Consider the following 27,676-nt stretch of genomic DNA (forward strand, 5'->3'; position numbering starts at 1 on the left):
TCGCATCGATGATGCATTGGACTATGTGGCTGGATCCCGTTGGTTCAGCACTTTGGACTTGCGCAGTGGATATTGGCAGGTAGAACTGGCAGCAGAGGACCGACCCAAAACTGCATTCACCATCGGACAAGGGCTGTGGCAGTTTAAGGTAATGCCGCTTGGACTTTGTAATGCGCCGCCACGTTTGAAAGACTAATGGAGCGGGTCCTAAAGACATTCCCGAACCCGTTGTGTGGTCTATTTAGATGACCTGCTGATTCATGCCAGAGACTTTGACCAGGCGGTGCACAATTTAAGGGAGGTCCTGACCGCCATTCGTAGCGCCGGGTTGCGGTTAAACCCTGAGAAATGCAATCTTCTCGCCCGACAGACTCAGTTTCTAGGGCACGTAATCAGCGAGAGTGGGGTGGCTACAGACCCGCAAGGTGGCTGCCGTGAGCAACTGGCCCCCACCAGCCAATATCACTGAACTGCGGAGCTTTTTGGGTTTAGCCTCCTACTACGAAGATTCGTAAAAACTTTGCACCATTGCCAGCCCTTTGCACCGACTAACGAGTAAGGGCCAACAGTTTGGGTGGACGGAGGATTGCACAGCCGCCTTCCAACAGTTAAAGGCTGCGCTCGCAGCGCGCCGTCCTGGCGTGCCCTGACCCCAACCAACCTTTTGTGGTGGACACTGACGCTAGCAATGTGGGGATTGGGGCCGTGCTCTCACAGAAGGGGGAGGCTGGAGAAAGAGTGATAGCTTATTACAGCTGCAGCCTCAGTCGACCGGAGAGGAATTACTGTGTCACTCGGGAACTGTTGGCAGTGATCCTAGCGGCACGGCACTTTCGGCCCTACCTATTGGGCACTAGGTTCACACTGCGGACTGACCATGCTAGCCTCACCTGGATGTTGAATTTCAGGCAACCAGAGGGCCAGGTGGCAAGGTGGATGGAGATTCTACAAGAATATGACTTTGAGATACAGCACCGACCGGGACGGCAGCATGCCAACGCTGATGCCCTCTCCAGGCCCATGCCTCAGCAATGAATGTCGATATTGCCGCCGACAGGAAGAAAGGGGCTGGGGCCATCGCCGCATCCGCAGGATAGATATATTGGTGTGGCAACCCGGCAGCAAGCGCTGGCGGAGTGACGCCTCATGGGTAATTTATGTAAATAGTTTGTGGGGAATTATGGGTAATTTATAAAAAGCTTACCATTTGTGTTGTAAATAATGGTGTGTTTGTATTTAATTGGTTGGGTGGGTTTGGGTTATCGCCGTGTGCAGGTGCACAGTTGTGCAGGTGCACAGTTTGCACATGCTGCCCGCTGCTGCAGCCTAGCACTTCAGTTGTGACGTTGCGGCTCATTCACTTTGGTGGCTATACTAGCAGAGAACGTTTCCAGTACCGTAATGCCATGGGAAAATGCGCTTTTGTCAGAAGGCGGAAGTAAGAAAAGTCAATAAGTAACGAAGATGCAGAATGATTCAAACACAAACGATAGTAATAATTTTGTACAAGTTCAGGGCTAACTAGGATCTGTCATGCGGGCCGCACAGATTTCTGTTGTGGGCAGCATGCGGCCCGGGGGTCACGTGTTTGGCATGCCTGCTTTACAGTGTCACTGTTCTGAATATACAGCTTCATTTTAAATATCTGGACATCACACAGCTCAGCAGAACAATTTAGAATCACGGTGCAGAATGCAACATACAGCTTTATGGTCTCTAAATAAAAAACAGCATTTCAGCTACTTCACTTCACGGCTTTGCTGCACTGCCCCAGTTTACTCTTTTCTGTTTATTGATCATTGTGTGATTGTTGTCACAAAGATTGATGAGCCTGAATGAGAAGTTAAATACATTTAAATAAAAAAAACATAGAGATGGTGCTTCTTAAGCTGTGAAAATACAGCAAGGGAACAATGGTGTCCAAGCTATTAGGCAGCCTCCCTGCACAGGGAGAATATGGCATCTTATTTGTCCTGCAAACCTGAAAGCGTCTGCCCTGAAACAGACCACAGTCACAGCGCTGCTGCATGTTCTGAACAAACAGAGGTCCACTGTGATTCTGATGAGTGAAAGAAGCTGCAGGGATGGGCAGTTTATCCCCAGGGTTTGCATACTCACCCACAAGGCCTGTAGGTGAACACAATAAAGCTCTCCTCATCGGTTCTCTCCACAAAGGTGACGCAAGTAAATTTTTCCCAGTGTCTCATGGCTTGTTTAAATATGGCTCTTTGGGTACCTGTGATGAGAATAAAACACTCTGTAAGAACTCAAGTAGAAAGCAGCAGGGCACACTTAATCACGAGCTAACCAGTAGACATTTTCTTCTCCTTGACTAAACAAGTCAGAATGGCAGTTAAATGCACTTTTACTTTGTTGTCAGTTTAACTGATGCTTTTATAAGGTACTCCATATACTGTAAATCACAGATGTAGCAAATGTGTTTCTGAATTTCTGTATTGTGACAACTTAGCAGTTTACATAACAGGTTTAGGTCATATGGGTAGTCGATGGGGTGGTCTGAACATATGAACAGACAAAGCTGGCCCTGTGATTACTGTCACGTTCTTTGACTTCTCTTGTGCCTGTAACCTTATTCAGCCCCTGTGGTTGGAAGATAAGCTCAAAGTGATGCAGGTTGATGACGCCAAGTGTCCTGCATCAGGGGCTGCCTTCCTAACTGGAAGATGTCTGTGAGGGTTTGTCAGAAACATGGGGGCACCCAAGCGAACTGCCTTGTCTCCTTTCTCAGCACACTTTACATAAATGACTTAAATGACAACACAAGTTTATGCCATGTACGATTCTCAGATGACTCCACTACACCAAAAAAGGAGCTGAGGAGTATAAGAAGGTGGTGGAGGACTTGTTACATAATGCAGGAAGATCCACTCACAACTAATCACCACCAGCCCACAGCAGTTAGTGACAGATGGAAGGTGTGCCAAGGAGTCTCTGGGCGCCGTTACAATAACCAGGAAACAAAAGGAGTTTGTATTCAGATCCCTTCACTTTCTGGCCAATGTTGTAAATTTCATTTGAAATGAATGAATCTGCCATTTCTCCCCAACAAGCTACACTCAATAACCCATAATGGCGAAGTTAAAACACGTTTTCAGAACAATACACGTTTCCACTGTGTGATGGTCCATCCCAGACGTCTTTAAGCTCAGAGAAGTCATTGCTGCTTTTGGACATGGTTAACACAAGGCTTTTTTTTGCACAGTAATAATATTGTCCTCAAAATAGAGGCTTCTCAAAAGGATAATCAATCTACCCAAACACTGTTAAGTATAAAAAACTATAATAAAAAGTGAGAAAAAATGTATTCCTTTAAGAAAAAAATAAATAAATAAATAAAGCTTGTTCTCAACTGTAATGGACAGCATGGAGAGACTGGCATCCTGGCCAGGATTCAACAAGGACCCTTACCTGGCTGGGAGGCCAGTACAATGGAAGGACGTGGGGAGGGAGAGCAGGTCAGGTCAGGGAGCCTGCACTGGTACAGCGCATTGCCACACCGACCATAGGACGAAACAGCTCAGGAACCCAGTTGGCAACCCCCCAGGCAGGGACGCGGTCCAATCCCACCCTTCAGAAATGACCATCTCCCTGTCGCAGCTGGATGTTATATGGGCATTCCCTTAGCAGGATCCAGCAGCTCAGGTCCTCAGTGATGAAGATCCTGTGAATCAGATCACCCTCAGGGAATCACATCACATGGCCGTAGTGCCGTAACTGACGCTCCCCCACAATGCAGGTAATGTGCCTCATTCGGGACTCCATGAGCAACACAAAGTCAAACCAGCGGTACCCAAGGATTTTTCGGAGAGACACAGTACCAAAAGGAGTCCAGTCTCAGGTCACTGGATAGCGTCCATGTCTCACAACCATATACCAAAACATTAAGCACCAGCAATCTTCGTCCTTTGCATTGATATCGGGAGCACCACACACCCCTTCCCAGCGACCTCATGACCCCCCCATGCTCTCCCAATCCATCTACTGACTTCATAGGAAGAGTCACAAGAGACATGAATGTCACGGCTGAGGTAAGTAAGCCTCTCGATGAGGTCGACACTCTCTCCACAGACAGACACACTGCTGATGGCCGTGCCCAAGAGGTCATTAAAGACCTGGATGTTGGTTTTTATCAGGACACTTGCAAGCCCAGACACTCAGACTCCTCACTCCATAATAATATTTGCAGCTGTTGTCACAGGAACATCAAGCTGCTTGGAGATGATCTTCTAGGCTTTGTCTATGACATGCTTGTCCTGAATTTTCCTTCTGATCCCCTCAGTCAAATCTCTATTTTGCTTTCTCTTGTCCATGTTCAGTGTGGGACACATGATGACACCAAACAGCAGAGTGACATCTTGTCTCCATTTCAAGAGGCTGAATGACTGATTGGACGATTGAAGACATGTGAGATATGAATTTTATTTATTTACTTATAAAGCACTTTAAAAGCAACATCAAGGCTGACCAAAGTGCTGTACAATAAAAACCCAACATATCAGACACACAATAACCAAGGGTAAATGAAACAGAAACACATAAACACATTCAAGAATTCAAGAAAACAGCTAGTTTGAAAAAAAAAATCACTCAAATCCAATTACTGAGGATCTTTTCTAGGGGTCCCAACAAAAGTGCCCAGGCCATTTTAGAAAATCTTTGTAGAATAAGCAATACTTGATCTCTTGTCACACTTGCTTTGCTTTACTTAATGACATACCAAAGACTTGCAGGTATACGTGAGGACAATCGCTTTTCATTCAGCACTTTTCGGAGGCCATACACCACTTTGTCAATGGGCTGTAAGGGTCAAAACAAATTTCTCCACATCTGTATATTAACTGTTACAAAACAGACATACTGTAAGAACAAAATCCCATGCGACATGTAGGAAGTGCTAAAATAATCAAATAGTAGGACAGGACTGGAAGGAGGAAAGGACGTTTGCCAAACACTGTATATGACCCCACTGTCTGCAATGACCCAGCACTATTTGAGCCTTTCTGGTGAGTGTATCTAAGAGTCGGCTGCACTTGACACATCATTACATAAACTACACAGGAACTGCAACCTTTACTGACCTGTGAAGTTTCCTCCAATAACGTACGGTATAACTCCACCAGGCCATATTCTCTCCTGACGGGAGGTGGCGGCTCTTCGTACTCTGCTATTTGGTTGGCTGGCGTTCAGGGTGCTGTTTTCAGCAGTTGTCCTCTTCAGTTGGGTACTTAAGGTGGGCTTTGATTTCAGTCCTGGAAAACAAAACAGGAGCTGATTAAATGTAATAAAGTATTTTACATATTGAATTCTTCAGACGTTTCAGTCACCTGATACTGAGCAGCCATTATTTAGTTAGATAACCTACCTCAAGTTTTATCAGGCAATGTGAGGTGGCGGCATTAACAAAGGCTAGCCAAAGACAAAGAAGAGACTTGAACTCCCACCACATCTGCAGTTTGGAAATCAAGCATATCTTTATTCTTCAAATTGCCGCCTCATTTCTAAGCACATGTGATCTCCTCTAGGTAGCATTCATGGCACCTTAACTTCTTAAAGTGTGACTGCTGGAGAAGGGCCTGTATGCGGAGGCACGAGTCATTCCTAAAGCACATCCTCACTGTGGCCTGGGTGGAATCTGCCCCATCAGCCTGCTTGCCAGTGACTCATTACAATCGAAAATGAAGATATTTTGCTACTGTGGGCAAAACTATAATAAATCATATAATTACTAAATAAAAAGTTGAGTATGCCGATTGCGAATCTTAACACAGTATTTGCCTAGCAAAGAGATTTTCAAATGGTGTGCCGCAAGAGTTTTTAAAAGAAATTGATTAAAGACTTCTTTAAATAAATACGACGCAAAAGAAGTCCATCCATCCATCCATTATCCAACCCGCTATATCCTAACTACAGGGTCATGGGGGTCTGCTGGAGCCAATTCCAGGCAGCACAGGGTGCAAGGCAGGAAACAAACCCCTGGCAGGGTGCCAGCCCACCACAGGCAAAAGAAGTCTATGACGCAAATGTTATACCAATTTATATGATTTAAATATCATTTTAATAATATACAAATGCTGTAAGTGAAATATAAAGCAATAAATGGATTATTTCATGCATTTATAACTAGTTTCATGCGTTTCAACTTGTTAAAAATTTGCATACTAAAAATTATTTTGTATAATCCATTTAAATGAACATTTACTTCAATAATATACTATGTTTATGTTGCATGCGCACCATTATTATATTATTATTATATTATCTTATTCTATGTTAATTAATGTTGACTTATTTTATTTTCTTACTGTGTCTCTTATTTTTCTGTTCTTCATTATGTAAAGCACTTTGAGCTACATTTTTTGTATGAAAATGTGCTATATAAATAAATGTTGTTGTTGTTGTTGCTGTGTAATTAGTCCAAAGAACATGTCTAATTGTTGAGCACATCTAGTGTCCCTATTTATCTCCCACTACAACGTGGCTGAATTTGATCATGCATACACATGTTGTATAATAATAATAATTCTTTACATTTATAGAGTGCTTTTCTCACTTCTCAAAGCACTTTGCAAAAAGCACGCAGGGAAGATCCCAGACGCGAACCTGTGATCGCCTTACTGCGAAGCTGCAGCGCTACGGTGCCACCTGCTCATAATACAAATAAAGGAACTTGATAATTTTGACTATTATTTTTTTTTATTACAAAGTATTATAAATAAATATTTTCAAAAAGGTATTACAAAAAGCCGCTTTGGAGGAAAAAGTTAGGTAATTACTATTACTTTTTTTTGGTAAATCAATCAATATTATATCTGTTTTTTTGTCAGATCAGCAGAAAATACAATATATTTTTTGTCGTGCCACAGAATTTTAGTAATTAGTTTATGTGTGTCCCGAGATGAAAAAACTTGAAAAATCGCTGGCCTAGCACTTTGAGATCTTCACTTGTGCACGCAGGCATAAGGTCAGCAGCATAAAATCCCTGCGTGTCCACATCACTAAGGATCTCCCCTGGGCTCTCAATACCACACAGCAGACAAAGAAAGCTCAGCAGAGGTTGCCATTCCTTAGGCGAGTGAGAATCCCCCCTTTAGACCTCACCACCTTCTACCGAGTCCTGATGAGCTGCATTACATCTCGCTATGGAAACTGCCGTGTGTTGGACAGGAAGAATACTCTTCAACGTGTGGCGAGGATGCCTGAAGGGGTTATCGGGGTCACTCGCCCCTGCATTGAGGACATTTTTAAGGACAGATGCAAGAAGAAAGCCCTCTGCATTATGTCCTCCACATGGGTTGTTCAACCTCTTGCTATCCTGGTGGGAGATATCGCTCCATAAAATCAAGAACAGCCAGAATGTGAAATAACTTCTTTCCATGGACAATAAGACTGCTATACTCTCTGTAACATGCACATAACAAGCCATTTTTTTCACATTCTTATTTATTTTTGACTGTAATATTTAACTGATTATCTTACATTTTTAACTCAGGTATTGGCTGGACTTTGTGAACTTAGGACTGTCTTTGTATTGTTTTTATGTACTTTTTTTGTGGTTTTCCCTTTCCCTTTACTACACTTTTTCTGGTCTTGAGAAACACAATTTCATCCCAATGTATTTTAGATATGGCTGGAATGACAAGTAAGCTGAACTTGAACTTGATCACATCAGGACTCATTTGGCCATTGCCTGTTGGGAACCGAAAGGTACCACACCTTCAAAATACCGATTGTGACATAAAGTTAGCCGACTACTACAAATGGGGATACAGTATATGTTACTGTACCAATGTGAATGGTCTCATGCTAGTGGCAGGTGTAGAAAAGAATATTCTTAAAATTGATGATTTGCATATATTTAAAGAGAATCATAAGCATATATGAAAAGAAGTATATATTAATGCACGCTAGTAGAGTAAGGGTTAAATTATAAAAATCCCTTGCCGACCTATTTTATTATTTTCCTCTTTGCAGTGGTAAACCACCAATATTTTGCTGCTAAGTTTAAAAACTTAAGGACGCTGTGTACTTTGCGAAGCCTAAACGGGCAATTGTTTTAAGAAATGCAGTTACTGAGGCCTTAACCATGAGAGAAAAACCAGATAGATCGTTTACTTCCACTTGCAGCGGCTGGGCCCCTGTCTCCCTGTCTGGGCAGGTGATAACAAGTCAAGGAAAATGTAGTTTATAAGAAAAGTGTTATTGTTTAAGGGGCACGGATGCCCCAGCCACTAGCCCAGTACGTATGGGTTCGCCTGATTCCAACTTACTGGTGGGATCGATTGATAAATAGGTGTCGGACACCTGCACAAGATAAGGAGCAGTGTTGGAAAGTTTCGATCAGATGATGAACATGGGGTAAGCTGATGGACATTAAGTAATGGTAAAGACCAGCCAAGTGGGTGTGATAAACAGGACAAAGCACTATTCTCATTAAGCTGAAGGTATTGGTGGAACTAATTAGCAGGACTAAAGCTACAAGATGAATGGGATTCAGATGAGGATGAGTAATGAGTTCTAAGATAAGAATTGTAATAAAAATATGATTTGCCCATTTTTGGGCACTCAGTTTACTTGATTTGGATCCATGTATGCATTCCGCAATAAAGCTTGATTATGCTGCCTACCTGAGACTCAGTGTGCCTTCTTTGAGCAGTGTCCTGTCAATCATGGACGTTGTTAGTATGTGTTGGATCAGTGCAGGCTATTCATAGACTCTGGTCATGTGAGCTTGAAAGCTGTCGTATTGCACAATGGTAATGAAAAACCTTCTGTTCCTATAAGCTTAGACACGAAAGAGATGTATGAATTAATGGAGCTCATTCTGAAAGTGAAACTACTTAGCGCAAAACTGGAACATTTGTGATTATCTGTGTGTGACATCACTTCTCCTTGGTTTACAGTTAGGGGACACGAAACTCAGGTGCTTTCTGTGTTTGGAACAGTTGCAATGATAACAAATAGTGATGTGTCAGTTTGTAGCGGTGCTACATGATTAACGTTGTCTTAAATATATTCTGTGCTGTGTCATGTCTTTCGTAGCACTGTCCTGTTTATATTGTCTGTGTCTCTGTGTAAATATTGTGCCGTGGAAACATAGGGGGAAGGATAACGTCATGGTACTGTGGTCCCTTGTGATAGTTTGTCCTGTCAATCCCATCATTTGCATCCAGGCCATTTACTATTTAAACAGGAGGACGAAAAGAAGGAAAAATCCTGTCTACTACACTGACACTTCATCACAGAGCTAAGAGCATCGACCGAATCACCTACACCTTCCCCTGCTTGCCGCTTTCAACACCAGACTTGATAACTTCACCATTACAACACAAAAACCCAAGGTTCCAGATTACGCCGAGACGCTGAGGATAAGAACGACTGTTTTTTGTCATTTGGGAGAGAAGCAAGCCATCATTTTAATTTGTGTATAATTGGCGTAGGACATCAATCACTATTCATACTTCGTTTAAACTTCTAGACTGTTATGCACGTTTCGTGTTTCCGTGTGTCTTATTTGTTTCATGTTCAGTGTGGGGTCAAGGGAGGGTTTGTATTGTATATTAGTTTTTTTGCATCACCTTTTTATTATTATATTCTGCCGGTCACTTTTGGGATTGGGGGTGATGTGGGAGCTTTGGAGGGAGTGAATTATATATTGTTCTGTTTTGTTTCTTATCACTCTTAATATATATACACGTTATTATTTTACAAACGGTTTGCTTTATGATTATTTAACTGTCGATTAGGGAAGTTTATTTGGAAGAAGTACGGCTTGTCGGGTCTAACGTTTTTCAGCTTGCCAGGCCACGTGTCTTGGTGGGGTAAGCTGCCGTTCTGTATGAGTGGATCAGCCATTACAAGTTTTCATTGCACAAGGCTTGATTGGTGGTCAGTAAATTGGGCAATCAAAAAAACAAATTTTTTAGCATCTGCTTTTCAAAGCTTTATGGTAATTCAGTTGCAGTGCTCCTTTATGCAAGGTATTGCAGTTGTTGAGTTAGCGCACGTCTTTTTGCCATGAACTTTCTGTAAACAGAGAGCAGTAAGGCAGACTTGACCAGAGAGTGAGAAGGTTGGAGTATTAGCCTTTACATTAAAGAATGTGGAGTAATCAACAGAGAAAGGATGCAATTAGACAAATGGCAAGAAAAGTTACTTTAATGAATTCAGACATTTTCATTATTTCATCTTTAAGATTCTGACACGATAGACAAAATCTGACTTCAGCTGTGGAATCAGCCCACTTGCTTTAATGTCGGACACATGGACTCCGTGTGGTTCATTGTTAGAGCACACATAAGCATTTACAGGAAGTCGCTCTTCTATATACAAACAGGGGGTCCCCAGGCCCTCAGGTGTCTCCAGACGGCCTCACTCCACATAGAGCTAACTTCTAAATAGTTAATGTTTCAGTGCTTCATGCAGTGCTTTATTTTGCACTATTTGACTTTATACAGATACTTATGTCCTAATGAACTCTGAAAGTACTTACACGTTATAGATTTGGACTGACTGACCATTTTAAAATTCCACTCCTAAATGAATGGAGCTGTGAAAAATCAAAACAGAACATGAAAATTAGTAATAAAACTCTGCTGAAATTGTTTTCTGCATGCTCTTTCAGGATTAAGTGTGTCTCTGAGTGTGTAATTAAGCAATTAATAATTATTTTAGAGTTCACTCCACTTCATTTAAACAAAGGTTTCTTCATTTTTTTTGTCGTAATGCAATCTTGGTCTTTTTTAGTGTCTCTGAGACCCATTCCTTGTTGAATGTCTCTATGATTGTCAGTGCCCCCGTTAAAGAATTGTGGATGATTGCCAGAGCCCCCCTTTGGAGAATCATGGATGACTTTCGGTGGGGAGGAAGGTAAATGGTGATGACTGTTGGAGCAGTGTGGATTGCTTAATCAACCTTGGGCGACCCACCGCAACCTGTGACCAATTTTGAGTCACAACCCATAATTTAAGAAACCCTGATATAAACTTAAAAGTAAACAACCTACTATTTTTCTTTTTATTACTCACTAGCTGAAATACCTGCCGTTGCCCGGGAGGAAAATAAAGTTTTTTTTTTAAATTGTTTGAGAAAAATATAATAAATACTCCCAATACTGATGCTCTATGTAAGAAAGGTCAGAGCAGACTATACTTTCTGAGAAGGTTGGCATCCTTCAACATCTGCAGTAAGATGCTGCAGACGTTCTACCAGACGGTTGTGGCGAGTGTCCTCTTCTACGCGGTGGTGTGCTGGGGTGGCAGCATAAAGATGAAAGACGCCTCACGCCTGGACAAACTTGTTAAGAAGGCAGGCTCTATTGTAGGATTAAAGTTGGACAGTTTAACATCTGTGGCAGAGTGACGGGCACTAAGCAAACTCCTGTCAATCATGGAGAATCCACTGCATCCACTGAACAGGATCATCTCCAGGTAGAGGAGTAGCTTCAGTGACAGACTTTTGCCACCGTCCTGCTCCACTGACAGACTGAGGAGATCGTTCCTCCCCCACACTATGCGACTCTTCAATTCCACCCGGGGGAGTAAATGCTAACATTAATTTTATTTTAATTTTTTTCATTTTTATTACTATTTAATTTAATATTGTTTCTTTGTATCAGTATACTGCTGCTGGATTATGTGAATTTCCCCTTGGGATTAATAAAGTATCTATCTATCTATCTATCTAAAAAAAAACAACTTTAAAATTAAAAATAAATTAACAAACAATGAAGACTCGCTAATGTCCTTTATTGTTTACTGAAGTGCCTTGTTATATGCAATATTTTTAGTTTTTCCATCTTTAGCCAATATTTAAAGGTTCTTAGAACGTCCCACCCTTGAATATGCCACATAAAGAGAAACAGGCTGTGTCCAAATTGATTCCAGCAATTAAATTAATATTATTAGGCTGATTTAGTTCTATTACCACTACAACATTGTCACAATAAGAATAATGTAAGATGAAAATATAGTTAACAAAAACCAACATTAAACGACAAACAAATAATACTATGGATTTTTCATGATAAAACTGTCGGTTGCTTTTACAGAGCACACCAGAAACGTTCCGAGGGTCAACTGGATGATAACATACAAACAAGACTGAATCACCAATTAGTCTTTTCCAATTGAAATTCTTTTACAATCAAAGGTTAAATATTTAACATATATAAATAAATATTATAAGTTAAATATCATAGCTATATTTGGTCTACACTTTACCTTTAATTTTGATAACTTAATTAAATTAGGTTTTTGATTATGAACATAGGGCGGGCATGGTGGCGCAGTGGTAGCGCTGCTGCCTCGCAGTTAGGAGACCCAGGTTCGCTTCCCAGGTCGTGGAGTCGGCATGTTCTCCCCGTGTCTGCGTGGGTTTCCTCCCACACTCCAAAGACATGCAGGTTAAGTGCATTGGCGATTCTAAATTGGCCCTAGTGTGTGGGTGTGTTTGTGTGTGTCCTGCGGTGGGTTGGTTCCTGCCTTGTGCCCTGTGTTGGCTGGGACTGGCTCCAGCAGACCCTTGTGACCCTGTGTTCGGATTCAGCTGTTTGAAAAATGGATGGATGGATTATGAACATATAAAAAAAAAAAACACCTACCTATTACTTTTTTACGAAAACATTATAACACCAACACATTAGCTATGATGCTGTGAAACAAATTACATTTCGTTCATTAATGAATAAACAAAAATTGCAAAGAGAGCCGCTGAATCCACAGAATAAATTTAGGATGTTTATGGTAGATAAAAAATAAAATAGCTTACTTATCTTATATATAATATTCATCAAAACATAATTGCGGAATACATTCAAGGTCGTGTAAAAAGATGGGAATAGTGAATACACTGGTTGCCTGTGTCATTCAGGATTGACTTTAAAATACTGCTTATGGTTTATAAAGCCTTAAATAATCTGCTCCATCTTATATATCGGTATGTCTGACATCTTATATTCCAAATCGTAACCTCAGATCCTCAAATGAGTGTCTCCTTATAATTCCAAAAGCTAAACTTAAAAGAAGTGGTGAGGCGGCCTTCTGTTGTTATGCACCTAAAATCTGGAATAGCCTGCCAATAGGAATTCACCAGGCTGATACAGTGGAGCAGATTAAAACACATTACTTTAACATGGCCTTTTTATAACTTCACTTTAACTTAATACTGATACTCTGTATGTTCAATTCTTCATAATAACTATTCATAATGGCTCTTTGTGGTGGCGGCCTGCGCCACCTCCACCTACTCAAAGCATCGTGATGCTCCAACATTGATGGATGGTAATAGCCAGAAGTCTACGTGACCATCATCATCAGGTCCTTCCATGAAAACCCTAAATACAAAGAGGACTGTTTGACTTATGTTAGGTAGATTGCCCAGAGGGGACTGGGCGGTCTCTTGGTCTGGAACCCCTACAGATTTTATTTTTTTTCTCCAGCCTTTGGAGTTTTTTTTGTTTTTTCTGTCCACCCTGGCCATCGGACCTTACTTATTCTATGTTAATTAATGTTGACTTATGTTTATTTTTTATTGTTTTCTATTCATTTTGTAAAGCACTTTGAGCTACATTTTTTTGTATGAATATGTGCTATATAAATAAATGTTGATTGATTGATTGAAGCCTTTTTTACGTTTTTTTGGCAGATTAATTTTTGCTTTGTGGTGTGGTAATAAGGTTTTACATGCAGAATTTTTGACGATGGGAAAAAAAAGTCAATTAAATTAATATTATTATCAGGTTGATTTAAAGTCTATTACCACTACAACATTGTTACAATAAGAATAATGTAAGATGAAAATATAGTTAACAAAAAGAAACGTTAAAAGACAAACAAATAATACTACATACAAGACCGCAAGATTGTTACAGTCTGCTTTATATATAAGATTTCGGGCAGCTGGAGCAGCGGTCACAAGTCTCCAGGAGAAGATGTCACTCCATTAAAGGGGTATTCATTAATAATTCACTCTGGTGGAGCCCCCCTTTCCAGCCTGTCCCAGCGGAACTGTTGAGATGGAACTGAAGAACCACACAGCCCATCCCTCTTTGTTGCTTGGGTGCCTCTCCCAGTAATGGCTCGTTCATTGGCTACCATGACGCTTCACCGGATATCAATATTGCAGAGCGTGGTCTGAGAGAAGTGTACAATTAGAGATTAAAAGCTAAAGACAAACAAGTTAAAATATTACTGGAAATATAAGTTTTCCACTTATACATACTTCAGCTTTTTGTGCTGACACCCCTCAACACACTCAGACTCTGGGCATCTGTTGTTGTATTCGAACAGATCCATAGTGGAAGAAATTGTGACAAAGACCAAAAATGTAAGAACAACACTTGCCTTTTATTAGAACAACTGCTGGAAAAATACTTCAGTGCCATGCAATCATTAAAATGCAGCTCAGTGCAGTGGCATGAAAAGGGAAAAGCAGATAAAACAAGTGAAAGTGATTCAGTACAGTATTTATAGTGGCTCAACAATGAAGGGCATAGCAAAAAAATAACAAACAAACCAAATCCTCTCCTTCCTCCTTTCAGCACAGTTCAAGAGAACAAAAAGAACGTTATCAAGAATTAATCACAAAAATAATATAACAACACTCATCAAACAGGAAACTTTCTCAAACAAAATAACAAATCAGTGATTTTGTATACAGGGATGCTCACAATCGTTACTGAGCCTAAACTCACTCCACAGCGCCGATCTCCTCTCGCCAGAGGACGACCACCGCTGGTTGGTGTTCCATTTAAGATCACGGACTACTCGGCCATTCCCATTGACTGTCTAACTGTCACAGCAAACCAGTAAAGACGTTGCAAAGTCCGTCTCATGTAACCTCCTTGTCAAGTGAAATCCTTCTATATGTTGCCGTCCTCTTTTGTGCACATGTTCTCACCAGCGTCTTTACCATACGTGTACACGACTCCTTCTTTCAGGTAACATTTTCATGAACTTCACCTGGGCCCTTAATGTATGGCTCTTTACACTACTGTTAAACGGCTGGTGTCATCGTAATTCATCAAGACTAAGCAGACGTTCTTCCCCCTGCTGCCACGGAGTAACACCGAGATGTCGGCACTTTTGCACTCCAGGGTGTGCGGTTCGTTAGGCCGCCCTAAAGTTGCATATATGGCAGACTGCAGTTCCATTTTATGTGTGATTTCGTGATGCTGATATTATGTGCTGTTGCTCTAAGGATGAATATTTCAGATAAAATATATAAATATGCAAATAAATAAATGCATTGGGAAATATGACAATAAAAAAATAACAAAAGGATATGTGAGGATAAATTATTAAATGTGTCACAAAGTGTTTTTCCGTTATGTATTTAATAGTATCTTCATTTATTTGTTTATTTTGGTGACACCACATGGAACATGAAATATGCTCTGAAGTGAAAGTTGTCACTTTCACCTCTTACGGTTGAGAGGGTGGGCTCAAGTAAGTGCTGTTTTTTGATTGGTTAATCGTCTGTAGAGTGGACGTAAAAATCTAAAGCTATCAAGTGATTTTTACAGCAGATGATTAAGATGCAGATTTCTGACAAGATCCATTTTGCATAGAAAGGCCAGGCAATTGTTACTTGCTCCATATGCATGATAGACGAGCACAATCACAACTTTGAGCCCCAGGATTCCCAAGGCAAATAACGCTCATGTTCAAAGGTGTGACTGTGCACACTTCTGTGATGGACACGAGCACAAGCAACAGTTGTCTAGAATCACCGCGCAAAACGGCTACTGTAATTCAAGAAGTTCTGAATTCATCCTTCTCCAAGGTGTCCGCATCAGTACCAGAGATATCTATTCACCATCACATTGTCCAGCATCACTGGGGTCCCTAACCACAAAAGTCCCCAGATACAGTGGGATGCAAAAGTTTGGGCAACCTTGTTAATAGTTATTATTTTTCTGTATAAATCGTTGGTTGTTATGATAAAAAATGTCAGTTAAATATATCATATAGGAGACACACACAGTGATATTTGAGAAGTGAAATGAAGTTTATTGGATTTAAAGAAAGTGTGCAATAATTGTTCAAACAAAATCAGGCAGGTGCATAAATTTGGGCAACGTTGTCATTTTATTGATTCCAAAACTTTTAGAACTAATTATTGGAACTCAAATTGGCTTGGTAAGCTCAGTGACCCCTGACCTACATACACAGGTGAATCCTATAATGAGAAAGAGTATTTAAGGGGGTCAATTGTAAGTTTCCCTCCTCCTTTAATTTTCTCTGAAGAGTAGCAACATGGGGGTCACAAAACAACTCTCAAATGACCTGAAGACAAAGATTGTTCACCATCATGGTTTAGGGGAAGGATACAGAAAGCTGTCCCAGAGATTTAAGCTGTCTGTTTCCACAGTTAGGAACATATTGAGGAAATGGAAGACCACAGGCTCAGTTCAAGTTAAGGCTCGAAGTGGCAGACCAAGAAAGATTTCGGATAGACAGAAGTGACAAATGGTGAGAACAGTCAGAGTCAACCCACAGACCAGCACCAAAGACCTCCAACATCATCTTGCAGCAGATGGAGTCACTGTGCATTGTTCAACCATTCGCGCACTTTACACAAGGAGATGCTGTATGCGAGAGTGATGCAGAGGAAGCACAAACAGAGCCGCTTGAGGTCTGCTCAAGCACATTTGGACAAGCCAGCTTCATTTTGGAATAAAGTGCTGTGGACTGATGAAACTAAAATGAGTTATTTGGGCATAACAAGGGGCGTTATGCATGGAAGAAAAAGAACACAGCATTCCAAGAAAAACACCTGCTACCTACAGTAAAATATGGTGGTGGTTCCATCATGCTGTGGGCTGTGTGGCCAGTGCAGGGACTGGGAATCTTGTCAAAGTTGAGGGACGCATGGATTCCACTCAGTATCAGCAGATTCTGGAGACCAATGTCCAGGAATCAGTGACAAAGCTGAAGCTGCGCCGGGCTGGATCTTTCAACAAGACAACGACCCGAAACACTGCTCAAAATCCACTAAGGCATTCATGCAGAGGAACAAGTACAACGTTCTGGAATGGCCATCTCAGTCCCCAGACCTGAATAGAATTGAAAATCTGTGGTGTGAGTTAAAGAGAGCTGTCCATGCTCGGAAGCCATCAAACCTGAATGAACTAGAGATGTTTTGTAAAGAGGAATGGTCCAAAATACCTTCAACCACAATCCAGACTCTCATTGGAACCTACAGGAAGCGTTTAGAGGCTGTCATTTCTGCAAAAGGAGGATCTACTAAATATTGATTTCCTTTCTTTTTTGTGGTGCCCAAATTTATGCACCTGCCTGATTTTGTTTGAACAATTATTGCGCACTTTCAGTAAATCCAATAAACTTCATTTCACTTCTCAAATATCACTGTGTGTGTCTCCTATATGATATATTTAACTGACATTTTTTATCGTAACAACCAACGATTTATACAGGAAAATAATGACTATTAACAAGGTTGCCCAAACTTTTGCATCCCACTGTATCTCAAAAAATGCCCACTAGAAAGGGGAAACTATCAAACCTTGGCTAGTCACGAAAATGGCAAATGAAGAATCTTTATAAATTAAAGCATTATCATCAACAAAAATGTTTCATAACAAAAATAATCTCCAAGAAGCTCAAGAGGCCAAATAACTTGCCTGAAACAACAAAGGCAATCCAAGGCAAGCAATGTCCCAATACACAAGTCCAAAGAATAGTTGGAAAAAAGAAACTGAGCACTCGGGTCAAAAATACAGTAATTCACTAAAGCCCAGTTAAAAAAATATAATAACAAAAGAAACTCATCAATGCCAGCACATTCAATGAACCATACAAAACTGGGCATTTTCCTTAGCATTTACAGGGATAAGGGTAGTCCCTAGACTGTGACAATCAGGTGGCCCTGGCACAAAACAAATGGCACATAGAAAAAAGATACGTAGACACACAGAAACTAAATGACCAACAATATTAATATCATCAAAAAATGGTACAATACAAATATAAAGGAGGAGTTTGAATCCCAGCCCCGAATCCCTGCATAGTGCACACAAAACGAGTTCAGTTTCTTCTATTGACTTAAATGCATTTCAATGAGTTCACCGACATTTCTGCGTTTTTTTCCAAATTCAGCGGAAGCAGCTCATCACTAGGTGGACAGTTTAAATTTTCACCAAGGAAACAGACAGCTGTCTCTTTAAAGAGAAAGAGCTGCCTTCTCCTTTACTAATGGGGGGCCGCCATGCAAAGTCTCCCTTTTATTTGGACGGTCCAGGTGGAGTGCGGCTCTCTAATCTCTAAACTTCTGCTGACAGGGATGCTGAAGGCCAATATATTTCACAAGAGGGTACATTTTGCATTTTCCACAAGCAGAAGCTTAACGTGACTTAAGAGAAAGCGTAGCAGCAAGTACTCTAAACTATGTGTGCTGTTCTGCCTGTCATGTCAAGTGGAGCTGCAAATGAGTTACCTCGAGCCATTAATCAGTTTTGGTTGCTCACTGACACGCAGCGATTCCAAAGCCTTGAACGGAAGATGTCACTGCCTGGAGTACTCTGAGGCCTGGTATCTTTCACAGACGGAATAGTTAAGTGTAAGAAATATTTAATTGTAATGACTGATGATTTTTTGATGATTATTAATATTAATCAGAAACATTCAAAATGGTGGACATAAAGTATATGTAAATAATCAGCAAGAAAGAAATAAAAGTAGACAAGTAATTTAGTAGAGAGGTAAAGCACAAAGCATGAAGAGTCACTGCTGAGTGATGCACAGTTCACGTACTTAACACTTCGACAATGCAATGTTCAGCCATGGAAGAAGTGTAAATCTGACCTGACTTGCACCAAAGCCCCATGTGTAAAAGTAAAAATGGTAAAATGGAAAGCTCTAACTGAAAAAAAACTGATTTTAGGGCTAATGAGAAGTTAATGCAAAGCATTGCAGGACATTTTTTTTCTCGTGTGGTCAATTAGCATGAAAGGTTTATTGGAAATGAGAACCACTAAGGCATCTTCACTCGGTTAACTTATGGCTTATTATAAACAATATTAATAGATGAATATATTGTGATGGACAGCCGGCAGCTCAACCCAGCAGGGACGCCCAAAGATTGAAAGGATGGGTGAAGGCAGCTACTTTGGGACACTGCCTCCCCCAAGACGCTAGATGGCGATTTCCCTGCAGCATAGCGGTGCCACAGATCTCCGCAGGGCACAATGAGATCTGGAGTTCGGCTCCACAGCCCTGCTGGGTACCATGGGTGCTGCCAGGAGACGCTGCAGGACAGCCGGGAGATTTCCATTTACTGCATGGCCCAGAAGTACTCCAAAGTCATGGGGACGGAAGCCCCAGAGTACTTCCAGGCTGAAGAAAATGCAATTTCTCCATCTGACCTAGAAGTGCTGGGAAGTCACATTGACAGAAGCACTTCCGGGTCAAGGACTATATAAAGGACTGTTGGAGACCCAGCAAGCGAGCCGGAGTTGGGAGGTAGAGGACAGAGCTTGCTGGGAGGTGTGGAGGAGAATTGTGATTGTATTGTGATTACTATTGTAGTTATTTGCCTGTTTATTGGTGGTGGTGGTGGTGCTTGAGGAGCACCGTACAAGAAGAAGAAATTAAAATAACTTTTGGGTGCTTTTAACTTGTGTTGTCAGTGTCTGTGTGTTGGGTTAAACACTGATATAGCGCAATCTAGTGTTTCAATATATATATAAATATATTGTCATTCGTGTTCACATGGGAAACAGGTTTAAGGCTTAGATGACATTAATTCTCCACTGAGACAGGAGGTGGCACTGTGTGCTAACAACCTTTCTTTATCCCCTTCTGCAGAAAGAATGATTGACATCGTTCCACTTGACGTCACATTCAGGGTCAGTCCACTTGGACCTGTCCCTTCCTCCCAGAATGCTAGAAATCCACAGGAGCTGCCATATTGGACAGTCTTCCTGAGAGAACATTCTGGATGACTCATTTCTTTGCATTTTACACACATTTATTTTCAGATCATTAATTATAATTATATGGTATTGGCTCAGGTTGCCCTAAATCTTTAACCTTGTCCTGATATTTCTTATATATATATATATATATATATATATATATATATATATATATATATATATGTGAACTTGAACCTGGACACAGGCAGACAGACATCTTAAGTTCACCACACACCCTTTATTTACACTTCAATTATTTACAGTGCACTCCCCAGTGCCTCTTGCACCATTCCCCCAATGTCTAGGCCTCACAATCAAAATGCCTTCCTGGCCGCCTCCCGTCCTCTCTCTCTCTCAGCTCCGTCCTCTTCCACCCGACTCTCGCCAATGACTGGAGGGAGGCGGCCCCTTATATGGGAACCCGGATGACCACCCGGTGTTCCCGCCATTCTACCCTTGGCCACGCCCCAGTGTGGCGGAAGTGCCGGCTGTCCTCCCGGCAGCTCTCCGGGTGTCTCCCAAAGTCTTCCCCCCTGCACTTCCTGGTGTGGCGGAAGTGTTGGGCTCTCGGGATATTTAGGCACTGGGGCGCCGCCTGGCAGTGGCCACGGGTCCCTACAGGGCTGGGCTTCCAAGCCCTGTACCCGAGGCCCCCAGCATTACCAGGACGGACGCCCCCCGCGGTCTGGAGGAGGCACTATATATATATATATATATATATATATATATATATATATATATACATACACACACACTAGGGGGTTTGCCCCCTGCTCGCTTCGCTTGCCAACCCCCAGCCTACGCTATGCACCAGCCAGTTCGCATCTCTGCCACTCATGTTGTGAAGAGAGGGGCTGAACGTTCCCCAAGGAGATGCAGTCGCTCCTCTGAAACCCCCTCTTAAACGGTGATAAAATGGGAAACAAATACAGTTTTTATTACATCCTCTTTGCTTGATCAGCTGCAGGCTTGCTGGTGCTGCTGCCATGCCGCATGATCTGCATCTCGTGTGGTGCTTTGAACATTTAAAAGCCTGTACAGCAGCTGTCCTACTCTTTGTCTTTTATTTCCAGCCCTGGGCGTGGTTAAGTCTCTTGGTACAAAGTCTCATCTTGTGGGACGTGAGGTCTTAATATTTTTTTTAATTTATAATTTAAAAATAGAATAAGAATCTGAAAATCTAACATCACATCAGATGGTTACCTACCAGGCAATGCTTGGGGTTGGTAGGCCAGTCAGCAAACTTCCACCACATCCACTCAGTTGAGATCTTCACCTTGTCAAGTAAGCAAACCAGCCGCCGTAGTTCAACGTCAGATGCTGCACCTTTTGCACTGACGTCTGAGGTTTGATCCCCATCACGGTAAGCAAAGGTGTTTACTCCTGATGAGCCCCAATTAGGGTGATACACGTTTTGTGTACTCTTCGTATTAATTGGCAGATACTGTATCACATACATGCAGTATACATAACAGTTAGTCACACTATTAAAAGCACTGACAGATGAAATGAATAACACTTATCATCTCGTTACAGTGACACCTATCAAGCAGTGGGGTATTTTAGGCAGCAAGGTGATATATTGGAAGCACGAAAAATGGACAAATGTAAGGATCTGAGCGACTTTGATAAAAGCCAACTTGTGATGGCTAGACAACTGGATCACAGCAGGTCTTGTGGGTGTTCCTGCTATGCAGTGGTTGGTACCTATCAAAAGTGGTCCAAGGAAGGACAACTAGTGAAATGACAATAGGGTCATGGGCACCCAAGGCTTATTAATGTGTGTGGGGAGCAAAGGCTAGCCTGTCTGGTTTGATACTACAGAAGAGCTACTGTAACACAAACTGCTGAAAAACTTAATGCTGGTCATGAGATAAAAGTGTCAGAACACCCAATGCATCACAGCTTGCTGTGTAGCTGCAGACCAGTCAGAGTGCCCATGCTGACCATTCTCTATCCCTGAAAGCACCTATAATGGGCATGTGAGCATCACAAATTCTTTGTGAGTTGTGGTAATCAAATCTCAAAGACACATGATATTCTATATGGTGTTCCACAAGGCTCTATGCTGGGTCCGCTGCTCTTCTCAATTTACATGCTTCCGTTAGGTCAGATTATCTCAGGTTACAACGTGAGCTACCACAGCTATGCTGATGACACACAGCTGTACTTATCAGTAGCACCTGATGACTCCGATTCTCTCGATTCACTAACACAATGTCTTACTGGTATTTCTGAATGGATGAATAGTAATTTTCTCAAACTAAATAAAGAGAAAACTGAAATTTTAGTAATTGGCAATAATGGATTCAATTAGGTTATTAAAAGTTAAGACGGAAATAAAAAACTTAGGGGTAACTGTTAACTGTAATCTGAATTTTAAATCGCATATTCATCAGACCACTAGGACAGCATTTTTTCACTTAAGAAACGTAGCAAAAGTTAGATCTCTAATATCATTGAAAGATGCTGAGAAATTAATTCACGCTTTTGTTTTCAGTCGACTAGATTACTGTAACGCACTCCTCTCAGGACTACCCAAAACAGACATAAATCGACTGCAACGAGTGCAGAATGCAGCTGCTAGAATCCTAACTGGGAAAAGAAAATCCGAACACATTTCTCCAGTTTTGATGTCACTACACTGGTTACCTGTGTCATTCAGGATTGACTTTAAAATACTGCTTATGGTTTATAAAGCCTTAAATAATCTGCTCCATCTTATATATCGGAATACCTGACACCTTATATTCCAAATCGTAACCTTAGATCCTCAAATGAGTGTCTCCTTATAATTCCAAGAACAAAACTTAAAAGAAGTGGTGAGGCGGCCTTCTGCTGCTATGCACCTAAAATCTGGAATAGCCTGCTAATAGGAATTCGCCAGACTGATACGGTGGAGCACTTCAAAAAACTGCTGAAAACACATTACTTTAACATGGCCTTCTCATAACATCACTTTAACTTAATCCTGATACTCTGTATGTTCAATTCATCATAATAACTATTCATGGTGGCTCTAAAATCCGTACTGACCCCGACTCTCTCTTCTGTTTCTTTTTCCGGTTTCCGGCGCCATCACCACCTACTCAAAGCCAGAAGTCTACGTGACCATCATCATCAGGTCCTTCCATGAAAACCCTAAATACAAAGAGGGCTGTTTGACTAATGTTAGGTAGATTGCCCAGAGGGGACTGGGTGGTCTCGTGGTCTGGAACCCCTACAGATTTTATTTTTTTTCTCCAGCTTTGGAGTTTTTTTTTGTTTTTTCTGTCCACCCTGGCCATCGGACCTTACTCTTATTCTATGTTAATTAATGTTGACTTATGTTTATTTTTTATTGTGTCTTCTATTTTTCTATTCATTTTGTAAAGCACTTTGAGCTAAATTTTTTTGTATGAATATGTGCTATATAAATAAATGTTGATTGATTGATTAAGAATTGGACCAAGGAACAATGACAGAAAGTGAATTACATATTCTTTTAGATCATGTGGATGGCCAGATGAGTGTGCATCATTGATGAGATGGCAACAGGATCTACTATTGGAAGAAGGCAAGCAGGCAGAAGCAGTGCAATGCTCTGGGATATGCACTGCTGGGAAACCTTGGGTCCTGGCATTCATGTGGATGTTACTCTGACATGGACCACCTACCTTCTCATTGCTGAAGCTTTTGTGTATCAAAAACAACAAACCAACACTGAGTGGCAAAAGACTAAAAGAACAAGAAAGAAAGGAGAGAAGGAGAACTGCAGGGACACAAGGAGGGAAGCTTTACAGCCTGTAGCTGTAGACAAGATCTGGATAACAGGTGATTGGTGGGGATCCACGTAGAAAATGCTAAATAATACTAATGAAGGATGAATGCCTTCACTGAAGCAGAGCGGGGGGAGCTTACCGGCACTGCGTCTGGAAAACGTCTGACATACCTCACAATAACCTCAGTTTGTCATTCTGAAACCACAACCTTAGCTGCTTTGAAGTGGAAGCATTCAGTAACGTTGGAGGCTTTCATTTCATGTTTGATCCAATGTCTCCACTTGAAAGCTACCGTGGGGGGGAAACTAATTTATTATTTATAAATACAGCTTCACTTAATAACTTGTATTTTCACGGCAAATAAATCTAAAACATACATTTAAAAAAATAACTGAAAAAATTCTTTAATTGGAAACCAGTGGAGCAAAGTAGTATGTGGAGCTAGCAAGTTAAAACCTTTCTTTTTTGTCTTTTCTTTCTTTTTCATTTTCTTAATTTATAGTCAAACTGGTGTGTTTTTTAACCAAAGTGTGTGTGTGTGTACATTTATTTATTTATTATTTGTTTACTTATCTACCTGTGTACTTACTTATTTAAAGAGCTTCTGTAAAAAGCCAAATTTCCCCCTAAGGGCAAATAAAATTCTATCTATCTATTATATAGTCATGTCATGTGATTTTCTAACCTGCTTAATCCAGCACACAACCCTAGGGGGTACTGGAGCATATCCCACCGAGCACAGGGTGCAAAGAAGGAAGGGTGCCAGTCTATTGCAGGGAAAACACACACACACACCAAACACACACTTGGGCCATTGCAGAATTGTATTATATAGTGCCTTTCCTATGTATCTTTCTATTTTATAGTGCCTTTCATTCTATTTTTAGTGCCTTTCACATCTATTTTTCTATTTTATAGTGTCTTTCATTCTATCTATCTATGTGTCTGATATAGTGCTTTTCATTTTGTCTATGTATTTATCTGTCTATTTTATAGTGCCTTTTATTCTCTCGCCATATCTATTTTATAGTGCCTTTCACAACTATCTTTCTATTTTATAGTGCCTTTCATTCTATGTATTTTTAGCGCCTTTCACATCTATCTGTCTGATAGTACTTTTCTTTCTAGGTACTAACCCCTACTCTCTGTTCTGTTTCTTTTCCCGGTTTTCTGTGGTGGTGACCTGCACCACCACCACCTAATCAAAGCACCGTGATGTTCCTACATTGATGGATTAAAAGCCAGAAGTCTACATGACCGTCATCATCAAGTCCTTCCATGAGAACCCTAACTACAAAGAGGACTCTTTCATTTGTGTTAGGTAGATTGCCTAGAGGGGACTGGGTGGTCTCGTGGCCTGGAACCCCTGCAGATTTTATTTTTTCTACTCCAGCCGTCTGGAGTTTTTTTTTTTTGTTTGTTTTTCCTGTCCTCCCTGGCCATCGGACCTTACTTTTAATCTATGTTAATTAGTGTTGTCTTATTCTAATTCTTACTTTGTCTTTTATTTTTCTTTTCTTCATTATGTAAAGCACTTTGAGCTACATTATCTGTATGAAAATGTGCTATAGAAATAAATGTTGTTGTTATTTATCTGTCTATTTAATAGTGCCTTTCTATCTATCTATCTATCTTTCTATCTCTATTTTACATTGCCTTTCTATCTATCTATCTTTCTATCTCTATCTTACATTGCCTTTCTATCTATCCATCTATCTTTCTATCTATATTATAGCTGCTATCTATCTATCTCTTGTATAGTGCCTTTCATTCCATCTATCTATCAATGATGATTTTTTCTTCATTTACTTAAAACGTAACTGCTGTGTTTTGATTTCATTTTACCGTGTTAATCAAATGCTTTGAACAGTTGCAGTATTAACACACTACAACAGTCAAGTCTACTTAATACAAATTTATGAAAGGACTTTCTCATACCCTGCAAATTAAGAGACCACTGCAGCCCTTCTAAGCTAGAGAGAGCAAGCTTCAAACAGTGTGCTTAAGGTATGAACTTAGATGAAACGTGCCTTACTGACAACAACTAAATGTAATGTGGTTACTACTACTGCCTTGCTTTTTGCAGAATTGCTATTTGCAAAATGACTTTTGTAATTTTAAGGTATAAAGTCTTAACTGGCAAATTTGAAATTAAAAGTCTCAAGCACAATGAAAGAGTTAAGATTTAGAGGTGCTGAAGCAATAAAAAGAGACAATAAAAAAGCAGAGTGGAAGTGACAATAGGCGGTGTAGCAGCTGTTACGGCTGGACGGCCCTGGGTTCCCTCACCTCCGGTGACTTGTGCAATTTCCTTAGTCATTGCAGTCTCAGGCTCTTTTCTAACTAAAGGTGTTTACTGAAGACTGAATATGTAAAGGCAAATGATAACATGGCTTTTACACAGTGGGCCTCTGATTTTGGGACAAGCTGTGAGTTAAGGGCATGGTGGTAATAAACATGAGATTGTTAAACTGGCTTGTTCATCTTCACTTGTGTCATTCAGTTTCTCAGTTAGAGTCAGTCTGCACTTACTTTGCATTGAGGGTCTTTATTATAATGGGTCTCTTCCCACAACATACATTTGTTTGTGCTTTTTAAAATGTCTCAAATAAAAGTGGGCTGTCTGAATGGCACAGGAGAAAGGAGGCTCAGAACAATAGGAGGAGGATAACTGTGGACTCCCAAAAACTATAAGCTGCCTATGTCTTCCAAGATGGCACCTTAGAGTTGTATTCCCACGGTTGCATGCTTAAGATCAGTTGCACAGTTTCATGTCAGGTTTCCTGTGAATCCCATGCACATCTAGGTAGCATTTCATTACCTTTTCTTCTATGTCTGGTCACTATTTAGGGAGGGGATGTGGAGGTGTTGCACTGCTGCAAGTAGTTGGTGGTCCACATCAATGATAGGTTGGACTGATTAGTGGAACTGTATAAGAAAGGGCCGAGCAGACTGTTCTTCCTTAGGAAACTGTGCTCCTTTAATATGGGTAGTGACATCCTTCATATCTTCTACATCTCTGTGATGGCCAGTGGGATTGTGGTAACATCACTTCAAAAGAAGCCCAACAAACTATCAAGCAAAACTAAAAGGGCAGGCTCAGGTATGGGACACACTCTGGACTCCCTGGAGGTCATAGCAAAGGAGAGAATTAAAACAAAACTGAGTGCCATTATGAACAACGAGCCGTGCTACAGATCTAAGAGGAGTCGAAATCTAAATATTCAAGGTAGACCTCAGGATTAGATTATGTAGTGCACCATGCGATGCGTATGTCTCTGATACAGTATATGCCATTTGGAATGGGACTTGTAAAAGATGGGCTAATATTTGTAATGCGTTATCTATTGGAGTCACAGAGACATAGCAACTGGACAGACACACAGACACTTATCCTGTGTCACACACGTGTGCATGGGCGGCAACTAAAGGGCTCAAATGAGGGTAATTCCACCCCAGAGTGCACTAACCCTCTCTCTTGTTCTTCTGCAGACCAGTCATGGGAAATTCTGCCTGGCTGCGACAACATCACTTATGGTTCCGGGCCCAATGACATCACTTCCTGTGCCTAACCATTAAACCACCATTTTCTTTCATCCAAGTCAGTTCTGTCATGGACTCGACTCTGCATACAATTCGCATCTAACTGCCTACTTTGCAGCCTTTCTCAAGTATACGGGGGGTTGCCCCAAACCTTTTCTGTGGTATTTGCCTGTTTATTTGACACCTGCTATTAATTTGGATGCTGTACATTCTCTCTTTGACACACTAACACTGATGACTTTCAGCCAGGACGGGGGCTTCTTTATACCAACAGCAGTACATCTACATAATGCCTCACTGGGACTGGGACTGCCAAGTCAGGCGTTTTCCTTCTTTTGAATTTTCTTCCTTTTAGCCATTCTGATGTGTGTTCAGACCACAGTGTGTGTGTTTATCTGTCTGTCTGTTATATAGTGCC

General features: G+C 41.0%; 1 protein-coding gene across 2 annotated transcripts in view; it reads right to left on the reverse strand.

Annotated features, from left to right (window-relative positions):
* The window catches only part of LOC120515924 (tolloid-like protein 2), a 361,663-nt gene that overhangs the window by 113,893 nt on the left and 220,094 nt on the right, over nt 1–27,676 (reverse strand). For both annotated transcript variants that reach the window (XM_039737306.1, XM_039737298.1), the window contains 2 exons: nt 5,100–5,270; nt 2,119–2,236 (listed from right to left, as the gene is read on the reverse strand). In XM_039737306.1, the coding sequence (XP_039593240.1) occupies nt 2,119–2,236; nt 5,100–5,270 (289 nt within the window). The remainder of the gene's footprint in view (nt 1–2,118; nt 2,237–5,099; nt 5,271–27,676) is intronic.

Source organism: Polypterus senegalus, chromosome 1 (genome assembly GCF_016835505.1).
Source record: "Polypterus senegalus isolate Bchr_013 chromosome 1, ASM1683550v1, whole genome shotgun sequence".
NCBI classification, from domain to species: Eukaryota; Metazoa; Chordata; class Cladistia; order Polypteriformes; family Polypteridae; genus Polypterus; species Polypterus senegalus.